The 17200-nt window shown below is 43.6% G+C and overlaps 1 protein-coding gene across 1 annotated transcript in view; it reads right to left on the reverse strand.

Moving 5' to 3' along the window:
* Positions 1-7134: 7134 nt before the first annotated feature.
* NPTXR (neuronal pentraxin receptor) overlaps positions 7135-17200 on the reverse strand; it is a 34818-nt gene continuing 24752 nt past the window's right edge. Inside the window, exons 3-5 of the mRNA XM_048500241.1 lie at positions 16201-16445; positions 14650-14829; positions 7135-12881 (exon numbers count right to left, since the gene is read on the reverse strand). Coding sequence (XP_048356198.1) covers positions 12657-12881; positions 14650-14829; positions 16201-16445 — 650 coding nt within the window. The 3' untranslated portion in view covers positions 7135-12656. The remainder of the gene's footprint in view (positions 12882-14649; positions 14830-16200; positions 16446-17200) is intronic.

Raw genomic sequence — 17200 nt, forward strand, 5'->3', positions numbered from 1 at the left:
CTGCACTTCATAGGATGTTTATGAAGTCTCCAGCAAGTGTATAAGTAAGTTGAATGCAGAACTAAATGGTGGAGAAATGCTTTCTCCCTTTCTTGCTACTATTAGCTGTGCAAAATAGTTTGGGTTCTGTATTTCCATCTATCTGTCTCTGGGTAACAGTGTGTCTCTTCCTGCATCTATGTCATTGAACAACTGACTGCTTTTCCTCCTCTGGCAGGGCTACTAGAAAAGTGGAGTGGAGTTTTGGAGGAAGCATAGCAAGAGAACTGATAGAAAGAGAAAATAAAAGAACGGGGTGGGAGGGGCAGCAGTATTGGTGAAAAGGGCTGTTATGTTGCAGCCGTGTTGACCCCATAGGGTTTTCAAGGAAAGAGATATTCAGAGGTAGTTTGCCATTGCCTGCCTCTACACAGCAATCCTGGATTTCCTTGGTTGTCTCCCATCCAAGTACTAATAAGACCCTGTTCCGCTTTCAAGATCTAACAAGATCAGGCTAGCCCGGACTATCCAGGTTAGGGGAACACTACACTCCCTTAAAGAATGGGTGAAGTTGAATTAAGATGTTGAGAGAAAACAGGTGAAAGAGAAGAATGAAGTTGCACTTCCTCCTCTCCCCAAAATAGGATTGCAAGAATTCTGACCCAAAGTGAGAGTGTTGAGGTTCTGGGATGAGAAGTCAACAACCTGGGTAAGATCATGTATTGTAAACTGTGTAGCCCTGAATTTCAGAAATGATAATCAATTACAATGCATTGGGTATGTCTTTCCTGTATGCTTGGCTACCGGTACTTATTATTCTAGCTCTCTCCTACATCTTATTTACAGCATCTTCCAAACAGCCTGTCTTTCTGTCATTTTCATCAACACTCAATTTTCATTTGTCAAAGTACATTTTATTGTGTGTGTGACTCCCATGACCTCTGAACCTTGACCTATTACTCTGCTTCATGTTCTACTTCTTTTAAAATCAAGATAATATGCACACTCTTTTGGCATTCCCAAGGAGCTTGTTTTAATTTCCTCTTTTTAGCTTCAGTCCCAACCATCTCATCTTTCTTTCTATTGTATAATCTTGCTTTAGAAATTCCATCCAATATTTTTTCCATTGTTAGGCATGCTGCATCATCTGTTCTTTTTCCTGTGAAATGGAGACAGCATTGTGATAGCAAAACTTCCCACATTTGTCATATTTATAACTTTCCTTTTTTGACTTTAGCATTTTAATTAAATTCTTTATTTGGAACTCTTTATTCTTCTGGGGAAAATGGCTCTTTGATCTCAGCCATTCCTTCTTCCCTTTCCCCTGTAATTTTATTATGATGTAAAATAAACAATGATCTTTGCATTTGAAGCCCACAATACCTGACTTGAATGCTTGGTTTTTCTTGGTTATTCAACAAACAGAAGTGATGATAACCAATGAGTGGGCATGGGATTGAGACCATATGGTGTCAACTACCTAATGGTGATGTCTTTTTTTATATACAGAATCAGGACCTAAATATGATTTCTCTGGTCCTAGAACAAATTCATAACCTGGAGAAAATGGAAGCATTGGGGGTGGATTGAATGGCACTGTGGCAGTCCCATCCATTTTCAAACTCAGCCCTCCTCAGGCTGTACCCTAAATCCCCAGCATCTACCCTGAGTTGGCAATCCTATTCATAGTATATTTCCTAATCCCATTCCCATTACATCCATACAGTCCTGTGAATTATGTAAGAGACATGTCCATTTTTCCCCCTGAAATGACACAAATAATCTATATGATGCCAATGGGCTTGTCCTGGAGTTCTGAACCCCAGAAAAGGATACCGTGCAGATCCTATATACAATAATGCAGGAGAGCCAGCGTGGTGTAGTGGTTAACAGCAGGTGCACTCTAATCTGGAGAACCAGGTTTGATTCCCCGTTCTGCCACTTGAGCTGCAGAGGTTTATCTCGTGAACTAGATTAGCTTGTGTACTCCAACACATGTCAGCTGGGTGACCTTGGGCTAGTCACAGTTCTTTGGAGCTTTCTCAGCTCCACCCACCTCACACGGTGTTTGTTGTGGGGGCGGGGAAGGGAAAGGAGTTTGTAAGCCCCTTTGAGTCTCCTTACAAGAGAGAAAGGGGGGATATAAATCCAACTCTTTTTCTTCTTCTTCTTCTATATGGAAGTAGGGAGAGGGACTACAAGTCAACAGTGTGATGTCTCATCCATGCATTGATTTTAAACCTGTGTTGTATTTTAAGTTATGTGCAGCTGTGGATGGAAACGCAAAGTAAAATATGTAAACAGAATAGATTATCCTTGAGTTTCGAGTAACTGAACCCAACATGCACCAGTTTTATTTGCTAGGAATTTGATTTCGCTTTGAATACAGTGGAACATGTCTTACTTCAGTGGGGCTTAGAACAAGAGGGGGGGTGCTTCTAACTTGAGATTTTGAACTCTGAAGAAAGGACCGCAAATTATGTTGATTATGTAGAGCAGGATGAATTGGCACTATGCAGGATGATACAGAAGGGATGTCATAGCAAATTTGTTGCACGAAGGTGTCCACCGGCATGCAGACAATGGATAACCAACCAATTGTGTGTGTAGTGTTTAGATGTGGTTGCAGATCCAGTGTGCTAAGTATCTGTGTGCAATCAACAATAAACCAACCTGTGGATTTGGGATGGTGCAGACAAAGCATTGGAGAGGACAAAGTAGATGACACAGAGCTGATATTCAAAAGATGAAAATTCAGCTTTCAGGTCTGATCTTATGTCATAAACAGCTGCTGATCTTTATCAAATCACAGATTCCCCAGTGCTCTGCAAATATTTTTCTAGCTTAAGGCCTCCTACTGCTTGCTGACTCATAACCTCAACACATCACAATGACTTCTCCTTAGTGAAGACATAGTGGGCAGTGACCAGGCTCTGGTGTGAAGAATGTCAGGTAACCACAGAATTTACATGGCCACAAAAACAGTGTTGCTGAAGAAGATCAGAAGCTGATTTTAGGTTCCTTCATGGTGATACAAGATCTGGTTGCCTTCTCTTGCATTCTTTTCCTGCAAAAAATCTGCTCCCTGCCATTTTGTCTCTCCACTTTGCCATTTCTTGTTTTCACCTATAATGTTTTATTCTTCTGCAAATCCTTATGAGATTCCCCCTCTGCGTCTTTCCCCTTGAACATAGGAAACTGCTTTATACAAAATTAGAGTACTTTCTGCTGTGAGTCCTGTTGATCTGGAGAAAAGCAGAATGTAAAATTTAAATAAGCCAACTATTGATCCAACGCATGCCGTCTACCACTGAGCCACAGTCCCTCCTAGTTCTCTTTCCCCCAACTTCCACAAGCTGTTTTCTTACCCACTTCCCTTTATTTCTCTCCCTTCTTTATTAATTTATACTCCAGTGTAAGTGTGGTGTTAATGTAAATGCAGACTTATTTGGTTAAACGATGTGTAGCTATAGCTTCTCAGTGTGGCCAAGGGCTGGCAATTTCCAAGTGGGGTCTGGAGTTATTCTGACCTCCAGACCACAAAGGTTGGTTTCCCTGGAGCAGGGGTCTGCAACCTGTGGCTCTCCAGATGTTTATGGACTGCAAATCCCATCAGCCCCTGCCAGCATGGCCAATTGGTTTTTTTATATATGGCAGGGGCTGATGGGAATTGTAGTCCATGAACATCTGGAGAGCCGCAGGTTATAGACCCCTGCCCTGGAGGAAAGGGCAGCTTAAAGAGTAGACACTGAGGGATAATATTCTTGCTGAGATCCCTCCCCATCTTCTGCCCTCCACAGGCACCACCCCCAAATCTCCAGGAATTCCCCAACCCAGAGTTGGCAACCTTAGAACGACACTTTTTTTGAGAGTGGCATTTTGTCCTGTCTCAGCAGCACCCAACCTGGCGTCTGGGAAGATTTTAGTATCACAGAGGAGCCCTTTCTGGTTTATTTCTTTTTACAGATAAAACATCCACAGCGGGATTCTTCAGGGGGCTCAGTCTCAAGTCTAATCAACATTAGCAGCTAACTGCTATGTTTGCATACAATTCTTTATCAGTGTAGGCTCAGTTAATGCGGCGAAGACAGAGTCATCTTTGGTCCATTATCACTAATTAGCATCTCTGTGTTTCCTAGACCTGCTGTGATAGTGCTTTCAGCTACAATCCTATGCTCTTAGCTGAACACCTGCCACAAAACTGACAGTCTGTGACAACTAATGAGATTAGCCTCATGAGTCTCTTGTGGTCTTGACTGACTGTTCAGAAATGACCAAGATCTTTTTTCCAATATGTACCTTCCAAACTTTTTCCAAGGGTTATCCTCTTTCGGCTTCAAGTAAAATAAGTCTTGGGACGATGAACCGTGTCTTTTTGTGTTACAGTTTAGTCACCTGATCGAAGTGTCTCAGAGCCATAGCAAAACAATATGGCACTTAAGAACATAAGAACATAAGAACAAGCCAGCTGGATCAGACCAGAGTCCATCTAGTCCAGCTTTCTGCTACTCGCAGTGGCCCACCAGGTGCCTTTGGGAGCTCACATGCAGGATGTGAACGCAATGGCCTTCTGCGGCTGTTGCTCCCGATCACCTGGTCTGCTAAGGCATTTGCAATCTCAGATCAAGAGGATCAAGATTGGTAGCCATAAAGCGACTTCTCCTCCATAAATCTGTCCAAGCCCCTTTTAAAGCTATCCAGGTTAGTGGCCATCACCACCTCCTGTGGCAGCATATTCCAAACACCAATCACACGTTGCGTGAAGAAGTGTTTCCTTTTATTAGTTCTAATTCTTCCCCCCAGCATTTTCAATGTATGCCCCCTGGTTCTAGTATTGTGAGAAAGAGAGAAAAATTTCTCTCTGTCAACATTTTCTACCCCATGCATAATTTTATAGACTTCAATCATATCCCCCCTCAGACGTCTCCTCTCCAAGCTAAAGAGTCCCAAACGCTGCAGCCTCTCCTCATAAGGAAGGTGCTCCAGTCCCTCAATCATCCTCGTTGTCCTTCTCTGCACTTTTTCTATCTCTTCAATATCCTTTTTGAGATGTGTGGCGACTGGGAACTGAACACAGTACTCCAAATCAGCGCGTCGCACCGCAGTTTATATAAGGGCATGACAATCTTTGCAGTTTTATTCTCAATTCCTTTCCTGAGTATCCCCAACATAGAGTTTGCCTTTTCACAGCTGCCATGCATTGAGTTGACATTCCCATGGAACTATCAACTAAGACGCCCAAATCCCTTTCCTGGTCTGTGACTGATAGCACTGACCCTGGCAGGAAGCGTGTGTATGTGAAGTTTGGATTTTTTGCCCCTATGTGCATCACTTTGCATTTTGCTACATTGAACTGCATTTGCCATTCTTAGCCCACTCACCTAATTTATCAAGGTCCGCTTGGAGCTCTTATGAAATCCTTCTTGGTTCTCACCACACTATATAATTTGGTATCATCTGCAAACTTGGCCTGCGCTACCCACCCTACTTCCAGGTCATTTATGAATAGGTTAAGAGCACTGGTCCCAAAGCGGATCCTTGGGGGACACCACTCCTTACATCTCTCCATTGTGAGAATTTCCCATTTACCCTCTTTGCTTCCTGTTTCTCAACCAGTTTTTAATCCATAGGAGGACTTCCCCTCTTATTCCTTCATTGCTGAGTTTTCTCAATAGTCTCTGGTCGGAACTTTGTCAAAAGCCTTTTGGAAATCCAAGTAGACAATGTCCACTGGTTTCCCCCTTATCCACATGCCTGTTTATACCCTCAAAGAACTCTAGTAAGTTTGTAAGACAGGATTTGCCTCTGCAAAAGCCATGCTGACTCTTTCTCAGCAGGTCTTGCTTTTCTACATGTTTAATAATTTTATCTTTAATTATAGTTTCTACTAATTTGCCAGGAACAGATGTCAAACTGACTGGCCTGTAATTTCTCGGTCCCCTAGATCCTTTTCTTAAAGATTGGTGTGACATTGGCCATCTTCTCCAGTCTTCAGGGATGGAAGCCTGGATTTCAGTGGATAAAGTTGTTGCATATTAAAAGTGAGAAGATCAAGCAATTTCCATGGCTTGAGCCTCTTTAAGAACTCTTGGAGTGAATGCAATCTTGGGCCAGGGGATTTGGTAGCATTTGGTTTATCAATGGCTGCCCGAACTTCTTCCTTGTCTACCACTATCATGGCTAGTTCCCTCAGAATCGGGCAGCCTCCTAAGAAGTTTCTTCTTGGTTCAGGTGCAGGAATGTTCCTCCACCTCCTCTTGAGTGAAGACAGATGCAAAGAATTCATTCAGCTTCTCTGCAATCTCCCTGCCATCTTTTAGCACACCCCTTTGTTCCTTTGTCATCTAACGGGCCTACCGCTTCCCTTGCTGGCTTCCTGCTTTTGATGTACTTGAAGAACTGTTTGTTGCTGGTTTTGATGTTCGCAGCCATGCGTTCCTCATAATCCTTTTTTGCCTCCCTTATAGCTGCCAATCTCTAGCTTCTTTGCTTTTGCCACCATTTGTGTTCCCTCTCATATTCTTCATCAGTCAAACTGGACTTCCATTTTCTAAAAGACATTTTCTTTTTTCTGATAATTTCCTCAACCTCTCTTGTTAACCATGGTGGCTTTCTTTTGGATTAGGCGCTGCCTTTCCTTCTAACCTTAGTGGAATACACATTCAAGCTTGATGCTTTTATGACTGTGTTTTTAAATAACCTCCAAGCATCCTGGACAGTTTTGACTCTCTTGATTTTCCCTTTCAGCTTCCTGCGCACTATCCCCCTCATCTTTGAATCCCCCTCATCTTTGAATCCCCCTCATCTTATGGAGGAGTGAATGGAATGTACCCTTTAGATACCATGTCTATAAAATCACTGTGCACAGTGTTCTTAGAAGGCACTGTACCAGCAATTGCTATACCTCACAAGTTACTCAATCCCCTCTCAGTTATAATTTCATTTTTGTAGATCCTCCCTCAGCCTTTCTCCCAAACCCTTTCAAGAGCTACACAGCGGTATAAAGAAAACTTCTGTGGGAGAACAAAATGATATATATTCATGAATACTGTATGTATGTCTAGGCCATACTAGGTGTGCTTCCTGCCCAAGCTTATGACATCTCTTGAACTCTTATGTGTCTCTTACATAATTTCCCAAATGTCCTAAAGAGAATCAAATAGAAACACCAAGTTTATTGTCAACAATCAAATATACAAAAGAAAAATACATATGACACAAATGTGTGCACACATGTCAATTCCAGTTTAGCAGCTGTACAAAAGAAGGAAGAGGGAGAGAGAAGGGAGGGTGAGAAAGCAGCTCACGCAGAGAGAATGTATTCTTCCCCCAAGTCTTGGTGTATTAAGATCACAGTGTTAGCACAAACATGGTTACTTCAAACTTCTAACTCACTGATATATTTTCTTCCCTCTGAGAAGGGGTTTTGGTCCATTTGGCAGTAGGACAATTTGGGGGCTGTTTCACACCACACTTGTCCAGGGTACATATTTAAAAAATGATGTGTATCTACTGTGACCCTTTTGAGGCAGGTTCCTGTTTATTTCACATACTGAAAATGCAAGAGGACAATACTGTTGGGCTAAGCCCAAAACTCTCCGCAATGTCTTTTTGCGTTAAATTCATAGTGAAACAATGCTTCTGTCCACTTCAAATGGTTTTAGTAACATGCACCCCTTAAAAGTGCAAGCTGTGAAGAAGTCCTAAGAGGAAGATCTCAAATTGTCACAAGCGTGAGCTGAAGTAACTTTCTTTGCTCTACCTTCCCTCACCCTGTTTTGTTCAGAGAGAGAAAGAACAGAAAAATGTACTGTATCAGCAGTCATGTCAAATAGGAAGTTTCATATGGGGGAAGAAGCAGAATATGACACAAGCAATCACAGAATCCCCCTAGGGAATATCTCGCATATATGTATCCGTGGATTCACAGGTTTCAAAACCATTGTGATATCAGGCACTCAAAAGGCTTGCAAACCTCCCTAGCCTCCCAAATCCCAAAGAGATTCAAGTCGGGTATCAACCCTCCTTTTGTTTTTCTTGACTACAGAAGCACCTGTAGATACTGCCATAAGTCTTTTGTCCTCCCTTGTACTGGCATGAAACTGCCCAGAACTGGGGGAAATCGGGGGTGGGGGGCGACATATATTTTAAAAAGCATGACAGAGAATGACTACTATAGGCTGGAATCCATGTCCCCTTAAAATATGCAGGGGGAGGGCACAGCTACGTTACTTCAGAGGCAGAGCGTCTAGTCACAGAATTTGACCTGTTAAGACAGAGGTGTCCAACTCTGGCACTTCAGATGTTCATGGACTACAGTGGCCAATTGGCCATGCCAGCAGGGGCTGATGGGAATTGTAGTCCATGAACATCTGAAACACCAGAGTTGGACACTCCTGTGTTAAGGACTGGCTCACACAAGCTGCCCCAGTCATCCAAGGAATTGTGTTTACATAGGGTTGCCATTTTTAAAAACTAGGTCCTTATAGTTAACCCTTCAATAGCAGTTTGATCCACCGGCAATTATCAGATGTTATTTGACTTCATTCCGTGAAAAACTTCAACTGCCCATTTCCACGCATTTAACCTCTATTAACTGAACAGAGCATTCCCCCACCCACACCTGGTCTAGCTGGCAAACTTACATTCACATGGTCCATATAAGGAGTATATTGGGACACTACAGATGCAACCAACAAATACAGTAATCAGAATGATTAGGAGGGGGAAAGATTCACTACTTTGCCAAGCAATTTCATGAAAGCCCAGTTCCTAATAGATTTGTTTTTTTAGGTGTTTGGGCTGTGACTCCTGGGTATTTTGCTTTAGATGACTGGTCAGCTGGTAGAATAGCAAATAGGATGGCCATTTTCTCCCTTCTGCTCAGCTTTTAAGCAGTAAGGTGTGATTGATTATACAATTGGTACACTGCACCTTATTCCAGAGTCACAAAAACCCTTTGTACTTCACTCGAGGAACCATTAAAACAGATTCCGTCCCAAGGACTCCATGCTTGGATCTGCATTCAGTTCTGCCTCAGACCCATTCAGTTTCAAACTGATATGTGAAGGTGTAGGGGTGAGCATGTGGAAGTGGTACCCTGTTTTGTGGCAAGTGGTTGGAATAGATTATTTTTGGTTCCTCAGAGGAGCAGAATAGTATTTAAATTATATTCTGTGCTACAAATTTATATGAGTTCCGTGGTGGTTTGACAGTCATGGTCATTGTCATAGGTCAAGAAGTCAATCTACTCAGCCCACAGCATTATTCTGTTTCACTAGAAGTCTTTCCTGTTAAATTAAAATGTTTTTATCATACAGTGTAGCTCCCTTTCTGATGGACTGAATATTTATCATATTTGTAATCCACCTTGAGTACCAGCAAGAAAGGCAGACTATACATGAAACTAATGACAATGGTAATAATAATTGTTTGCTGGAGGTGCTGAGAATTCAGTTAAAGATCGTGATTCCTCCCAGGGAACAGTATTTCCAGGGTTCTGTAGGATGAGGGAGAGTGATAAACAAGTTTGATTACTGCCTGTATAGAAAAACCATAAAATGTTCCCATCTGTTTTTTAGGTGATGGTTCAGACTGAGTTATAGAACAACCTCCTTCATTGTTTTTTGAGCCATAGAGGAGGCGTATAGTTACTGGCACAGAATGCAACAAGACTCACCTTATGCCAAACCCCAAAACAAAAGAAATCTTCAGCCCAAACATGTAAAAAACACAACAGGTTTGACTTAACCTTCCCTTACAGCAGAAATTATAGTGAAGAGACTCCATACAAAAGCGGATGGAATTGAGGGGGAAATTGAACTAAACTCCTTTTGAAGATTGGGAGAGAAAACTGGGAGGATCATTGCATGGTTCACAGTGAATTGAAAAATTCCTAATATATGCCTAACTGTCAGGACGGGACAGGATGCAAGGTGGCACAGCACAGCTTGATCTCATCAGAGCTCAGAAGCTAAGCAGAGTCAGGACATGGATGGGAGATGATCCATGGAAGCTCTGCAGAGAACGGCAATGGCAAACCACCTCTGCTGCTTACTTGCCTGGAAAGCTCCTTTCTGGGGTGCCATAAGTTGGCTGCGACTTGATGGCACTTGACACACAGGTCAGAGAGCGAGCAGTTCCAAGCAAACTCACTTGGGAGCAAGTTCCATTGAATTTAAAGGGACCTGCTTCAGAATAAATAGGATTGAGCTATACGTTTAGGTTTCCTGGACTGCTCTCCAATCCACACACGATGAGACTGCTGACTTTAGTTTTGCCATCAAGTACAATACTCAACACGGAGATGCAAAGAATCCTGGCTCTCTGCTAAGCATACTTGAATGATGCAAACATGTTAAAATAAACATTCACACGATCACATTCAGGCCTTGCGCTGCAAGTTGAAATCCTCTAAAAGTGCAATGTGTGACATTCTCACAATAAAGCCAAGCATTGTGTTCAGTGACCTGGAACTTAAAAGTAGACATTACCAAGGAAATATGTGACTAAACAGTTCCCTTACCTTTGCTAACAAGTAAGAGAAATCTTTGCTGAATAAGTGGGAGCATGAGTATCAAGGAGATGGGACCTCATATTGTTTCAAGTAGCCAATAAGTTTGCCAGCACACACCCTCATAGGAGTGCCTCTGTCCGGCATTGCAGTGAGACTGACAGAACTTGTAAAAGGGCAGAAAAATCACCTTAGACCTAGATTGTCAAGCCATATGCCATTTCCCTAGCCTTTACACTCGTTAAACGTGGTTTGCATCATTGTGCACGATGTGCAAACTACGTTGTGACCTTCAGACCTTTGAAATATGTGTACTACTGAGAGGAGCAATAAAGGGCTCTTGCCTTTGTGCCTCGCTTGTGAGTGTCTCAGGGACATCCAGCTGGTCTTTGCAGGAAACAGGATGCTGGATTGGATGGATCTTTGGTTTGATCCAGTAGAGTTCTTAGGAAATAAAACTAAGCATCTGCTGCTTTGGAAAGAGGATTCATGGTAATTGTGCAACAGGTCAGTAACATACATCTTCTGGCATTCACTTCCAAATCTGATACTTTGTTAATGCACCATAAACATGCATGAGACTGTTTATGAAAATTACCTTAGCTAAAGTCCAAATGAGAAACTTCAAAGGGTGTCATTTGGACTATTAACATTCTTCTAGTTTGATTAACTGGGGTGGGAGAAGTAACACAGAGCTATGAGCTTAGTTGTCAGCTGGAAAGCCTAGTGTCTTGTGACAGAAACTCATGTTAAGATTCATTCTGCCTCAAGTACAGGCCCAGGAGCTATCATGTCCCCATGATATTTCATCTTGGAAGGAACCTGGAACATGTACAAAAGGCAGAGTACCTTCCTGGTCAAGGACCTATTTGCAGTTCCTGCCATTGTTTCCCACTATTCTTTTAAACTAGCAGTACCTAGAAAATGAATTGGATCTTATGACATTATCTCTTTCAGAATTTCTGTAAAGTCAAGGCTGACTGACATATGCATGGCCGTCACTGGACGGTTGAATTATCAAATGGTGTTTGATAAACGTGTTTAGCGCCCATCACAGAACAGAGAGGGGTTTCATATTATGCTGGTATCACATCACACTCAGTTCATGTGTTCAATGCATCACCAGCATGAGATATCAAATAAGGAACATGTGCTTGTGTATCAGCCCTTAGAGGCATGCAAGTGATAGGGAAGAAGGCCTGTGGGGGAAAAATGATTGAGCAGAAATGTCAGCATAGTCTGCTTCCCTTCTTTAAAAATGAGCCTCACAAATTCTGTCTTTAAAAATACTGACAAAAAGAATTTGGAATCATGTGCTCAATGAAAATCAACAGAACTGCAGGAGCATGTGGCAATTCACACACTCATCTGGAATGGAATGCTGGATCAGATCATGGTGATACAGATAATCTAGTATGTAAGCTCTGGTGGAATGAAGGAATCCCTTGGCTTCATTACCTACTTGAGGGTATGGAGTACAGAAGGTGGAGGATTCTGGGGGACATTCCTGGTGGAAGCATGCAAAGACTACAAGAATATAGGCTTGTGTATTCCTAGACTATCCATGGCTTCTTCTGGGCAAATGCCACCATCCTATAGGTTCTAAAACTCCAGCAAATCCCAATCAGAGTCAAAAGGTATCGGACAAAATGTGAAAGAAGCAAAATGTTGGCGATAACAGTTCCACCAACAACTTCCCATTCTCTACAGTACTCCTGGCCAGTTGTTGAAATATGGCTATCACCCTCTTATCACCCCAGCTTTCTTGGTGGAGGGCCTTTTCCATTCAGATGTACAAATCAGAAGGTTTTACTGAAACAATGAAAAACACAGTGTCACAATTTCATTAAGTTCAGAAGGTTACCCTTATCCTTTGCACACATGCACACTCTCTCTCTCTCTCTCTCTCTCTCTCTCACACACACACACACACACACACAAACACACACACACACACACACACACACACACACACACACACACACACACACACACACACACACACACACACACACACACACATACACCCATTCTGCAGACCAATTCAGAATTCAAGATGTTTCTGAATAGTCAGGAGAACCCTTTGCTGCCTCATTCTTGATGTAAGCTGAAAGAAGTGGCAGTAGCTTCTATGCTCTTTTCTTTTGGTGGCGGCAAGAACCTCTCACGCCTTCTTCCTTTCTTCACACACTTCGAAGCTCTTCTTGACTGCCCCTCCATGGACCTCGACCAGTTTTTCATCCCACTGGATGACGTTCCCTTGCAGGTGGCTGGTGCAGTTGGCCAGACCCAGGATCTCTGCTGGCGTCAAGACATGATCCCACAAGTTGAACTGAGCAATTTCACCGACAAAGGCCTGAGTGGCATCAAAGCGCCCACCCAGCGTATCCTGTGGGCATAATATTGGAAGGGAAGGATGAATGGAAGGAACGAGGAGAAGATTTCAAGGAAATTGAGCAAAATGGGGCATGAAGAGCAAAAGGGTGAATAAAAGGATGAGATGCAGATGGAAAAACATTGGAAGGGGAGGAAAAGCAAGAGAGAAAATAAAGTAATGGAAGACAGCCGTTATCTTATTTCCCACTGTATCCTTTCTAGAAGGAACATGAAGGGAGTCATGGGAGTTTTTCCCTGGTTTCAAATCATAATGAGAAAATTCCTGAGATTAAGCAGCAAAACACATTATGTTGCTAAATACAAAGCATTTGCTCAGTTTGGGAACTATAATGTGTTGTTCATAAGTGGAAATGCTTTAAGTTTTATATCTCTATGGTTCCCTTCCATAACTACCACTATGTGGTAGGAGCAGCCCTGGTGTTGTTCTCTACTTCTTGCAAACCATCCGATAGATCAACCTGGTGGATAGGTGGAATACGACTTTGGAATAAATTAACAAATATAGCGGTTGGGTTTCCAAGCTCTGGAGCAGTGGGTCTTCCTTACATCAAAATAAAAAGTAATGTTAACTCTATAGGAAAAGCTAACAAATGAACAAAAGTATGGCGAAGGGCTTGGACAGATTTATGGAGGAGAAGTCAATCTATGGCTACCAATCTTCATCCTCTTTGATCTGAGATTGCAAATGCCTTAGCAGACCAGGTGCTCAGCAGCAGCAGCAGCAGCAGCAGCAGCGGCAGCAGCGGCAGCAGCAGCAGCAGAAGGCCATTGCTTTCACATCCTGCATGTGAGCTCCCAAAGGCACCTGGTGGGCCACTGCGAGCAGCAGAGTGCTGGACTAGATGGACTCTGGTCTGATCCAGCTGGCTCTTTCTTATGACCCAACGAAATGGAGAGGGTCATGTCAGACTGTAATTAGGGGGAGATGTTGCAAAGATGGACAGAACTGAACACGGTAGAAGAAGCAACCAAGGAGTCACATGACACGAGACTCTACTTGCTGTACAAATCAAATACTGGAGCAACCAATGCCTGGCCAATACATCACAGTGCCAAAGATATACAAGACTGGAGTAGTTCCTTTCAGAAATATGGCCAACACTGAAGATGCTTCAGGGTATACTGAATAAGATATTTGGTTCATCCATCCCAGTATCATCAGCTGCGAGGTCTCAAGGAGAAGCCTTTCCAGCCTCAGATCTTTTCGCCAGAGATACCAGAGAATAAACCTTTTGTATGCCAAGCACGTCCTTCACCACTGAGTTGCAACCATTCCTGCATCATGACCCTGGCATGCTTTATTGCAGCTTCTTAGCGGCAGCTTTTTATTGGTTTCCATAACCTCAGAGATTTGAGTCACTGTCCTGTCTAAGTAGTTTTGAGACACAAGATATACACAAAGTCCAGAGTGATATGAACAATTTTTTTGGCCCTACCACTGCTTTCCTCATGTCCAGATTTTTCACTGAAATGCAACAAGAATTTGGGAAGTTTCTATGCGGGATCATCTATTTTGAGAACCACATTACTGTATATAATGTGTCTGTGTTAGATCCAGGAGAGAAGCTGTTGTGTGGCTTTCTGTTTGAAAGATCGTACATGTGACTTGATAAGCATGTGAATAGGGAGTGTCCCATTCCCATATAACTGTGGAGAAATTCTGCTCCATTGTGATTGAAAAATGCCCCACAAGGTCCAGCTGGGTTCCCTGAAAGGTGCCCAGGTTCACTATTTCCATGAGAACAAGAAGTTAGACCTACCTGCTCCTGACCCAGGATAATGACCCCATGAGGTTTGACAGTATGCCAGGAGGCCAGATTTTCACTGCCCCCACGCTCTACTCCATCTTGATATGCCGACCATATGCCATCCCGTGTGATCCAGGTTATGCAGATGTGGTGCCACGTCCCCACCTTCAGACTCATGGGCAGCTGAGTCACCTTTACAACAAAACAGAACAATTGTGTTATGGAAACACTTTTCTCTTACAGCATGTAGCACAACTCACGTTTTGGAATCATCCCTTGTTGACGCTTTCTGCTCGCTGCTAATATCACCACCACCACAGCAGCACACCACAGCAGCTGCTAATATCACCACCACACACAGAAGCTCACAAGGCAGTTCTTTCCCATGGATGCCAGTGCAAAAGGTGAAAGGAAGTGGGAAGAAGACACAGAGACAATGTATTTCCACGTAATGCACTATCAGGAATATTATATATGTAGAGAGATTCTGAAAGGAGGAGAAAGGAAGCACTTGTGACTTACTGGAATAAGCAGGCCTGTTCTTTGCTTATGGAGTTGTGGGATCAAATCCCCTTGCCAAGAGAAAGTTAAGATCTGTGCTATTGTCAGGGATGGGGCATAACTCAGTGGTAGATGATGTGTTCCAGATATAGAAGTCTTTGGTTCAATATGTAGCATCTCCTGTTCAAAGAATCTCAGGCCAGAGAGCAGGGGAATACTTCTGACTGAGTCTTTGGAAAGTCCTTTCTAGTTGCAGTAGATCAGGGGTCCCCACTGTGGTACCCATGGCTGCCAGGCACCAGCCAACACCTTTTCTGACATTTGCCAAATGGTGGGGTGCGGTAAGGCTTTTGCCCAGCAAGGCTCCTGATTGACTACTGGAGATTTAATTGGCTATGCAAATCTTTTCAAATGTTGCTTCGGGGGCAGCAGCTGCCACAGCACAAAGATCTGCACTGTGTTCCTGAGGTTAATCTGCAGCAATCGTTCTGTGGCTAGCTGCGCCTCCTGCAGCAACCATTTTGTGGTGGCCATTTTGTTGCTGCGCTCATCATACTGTATTAGAATTCCAAATGGGCTCACAGGCTCAAAAAGACTGGATGTCTCTAGAATAGGTAGGAATCTGCACTACAGATCAGTTCCCTTTTTAAAGTATACTCTCTATGAGAAGGGCACATAGTGAAATGTATAAATAACCTAGTGTGGGATCTAATGCTTCCTTGCCACCAGCACAAGAAGGCTTCTGTCTGCAGCGGGGGCACCACTGAAGAAGACTATCTCAGCTACTTCTTCTTCCTTCTCCTGGAGATTTCAAGGAAAATGTTGACTCAGCATGCAGCGGCAGTGAAAAAGGCAAACTTCGTGCTAGGAAATGTTAGGTAATGGGCTGAGAGTAAAACAGCCAATATTGTAATGGCTTTGTACAGAGCAATGGTGCAACCACATTTGGAATACTGTTCTGCTTGCGATATCTCCAATAGGCTATTGCAGAGCTGGAAAACGTCCAGAAGAGAGAATCCAAGATGGTTAAGGGGTCCATGCCAAGATCTCACCCTTCCTTACCTTGTCATTAATTATCAGCTCCATGGGATTAGTGCCCCACTCCAACAATACGAGCTCATTGGACTGACTAGGTACTGAGTAGGAGAAAGGGGTGCCCACCCCTGCTGGACCCCTGGCTTTCAGCCACATGCAGACGGTGAAGGCATAAAGCTCAGGCAAGCTCTTCTTCATCCGGGCATACATATAATTGTTGCGTACAGGGATGGTGACTTTGAAGGCATCTGGAGGGGTGAAAGTTGTTGTTTCTGTGTGCATAACAGAGAAATTGGGGTCAAGAAAGGTGGCTAACCTGGTAAATAACTGGTTTATTACAACATACGCTTTGTGGCGCAGAACATAATTCAGTCTCTGGGGGGCAGGTTGTCATGACCCCTTCCAACACATTCTGACATGGAATCCTTAGGAGAGAAACCATGGTCAGTGTCTGAAGAGGGCCAGGAAGCGCCTGCTGCTGCAGAGCTAAAGAACACCTCTTCAGCCCCAGAGGCTGCCCTGCCAGAGCCTGCGAGGGAGACATCGCTAGCAGCCCCTGAGACAGTCAGGAGGCCTCTGCCATGCAGGACTTGGGGCCAGCCCTATAGTATCCCTAGGACCCTCTCCCAAACCTCAGGAATGCTGGCAGTAGAAGGCCTGGACTAAAGTGCCACAGGGGAGGCCAAATGACAGTCTGGCTACATGCCAGCACCGGGTAGAGTTACACTTGTACACTGAGAATCCTGGCTGATGTGCAGAGCTGCCTTAGGAATTCCAGCACCTGTTGGCAATACAGCAAGGTTCAGTTAGGTACCACCCTACTTAAACTGAGGCCTGGAAAGGCAGCCTCCTGGATCAACTGGATAAGGCCATCATGACCCTCATCTGCTAGATCAGGGGTAGGGAACCTGCGGCTCTCCAGATGTTCAGGAACTACAATTCCCATCAGCCCCTACCAGCATGGCCAATTGGCCATGCTGATAGAGGCTGATGGGAATTGTAGTTCCTGAACATCTGGAGAGCCGCA

Source organism: Sphaerodactylus townsendi, linkage group LG06 (assembly GCF_021028975.2).
Source record: "Sphaerodactylus townsendi isolate TG3544 linkage group LG06, MPM_Stown_v2.3, whole genome shotgun sequence".
NCBI classification, from domain to species: domain Eukaryota; kingdom Metazoa; phylum Chordata; class Lepidosauria; order Squamata; family Sphaerodactylidae; genus Sphaerodactylus; species Sphaerodactylus townsendi.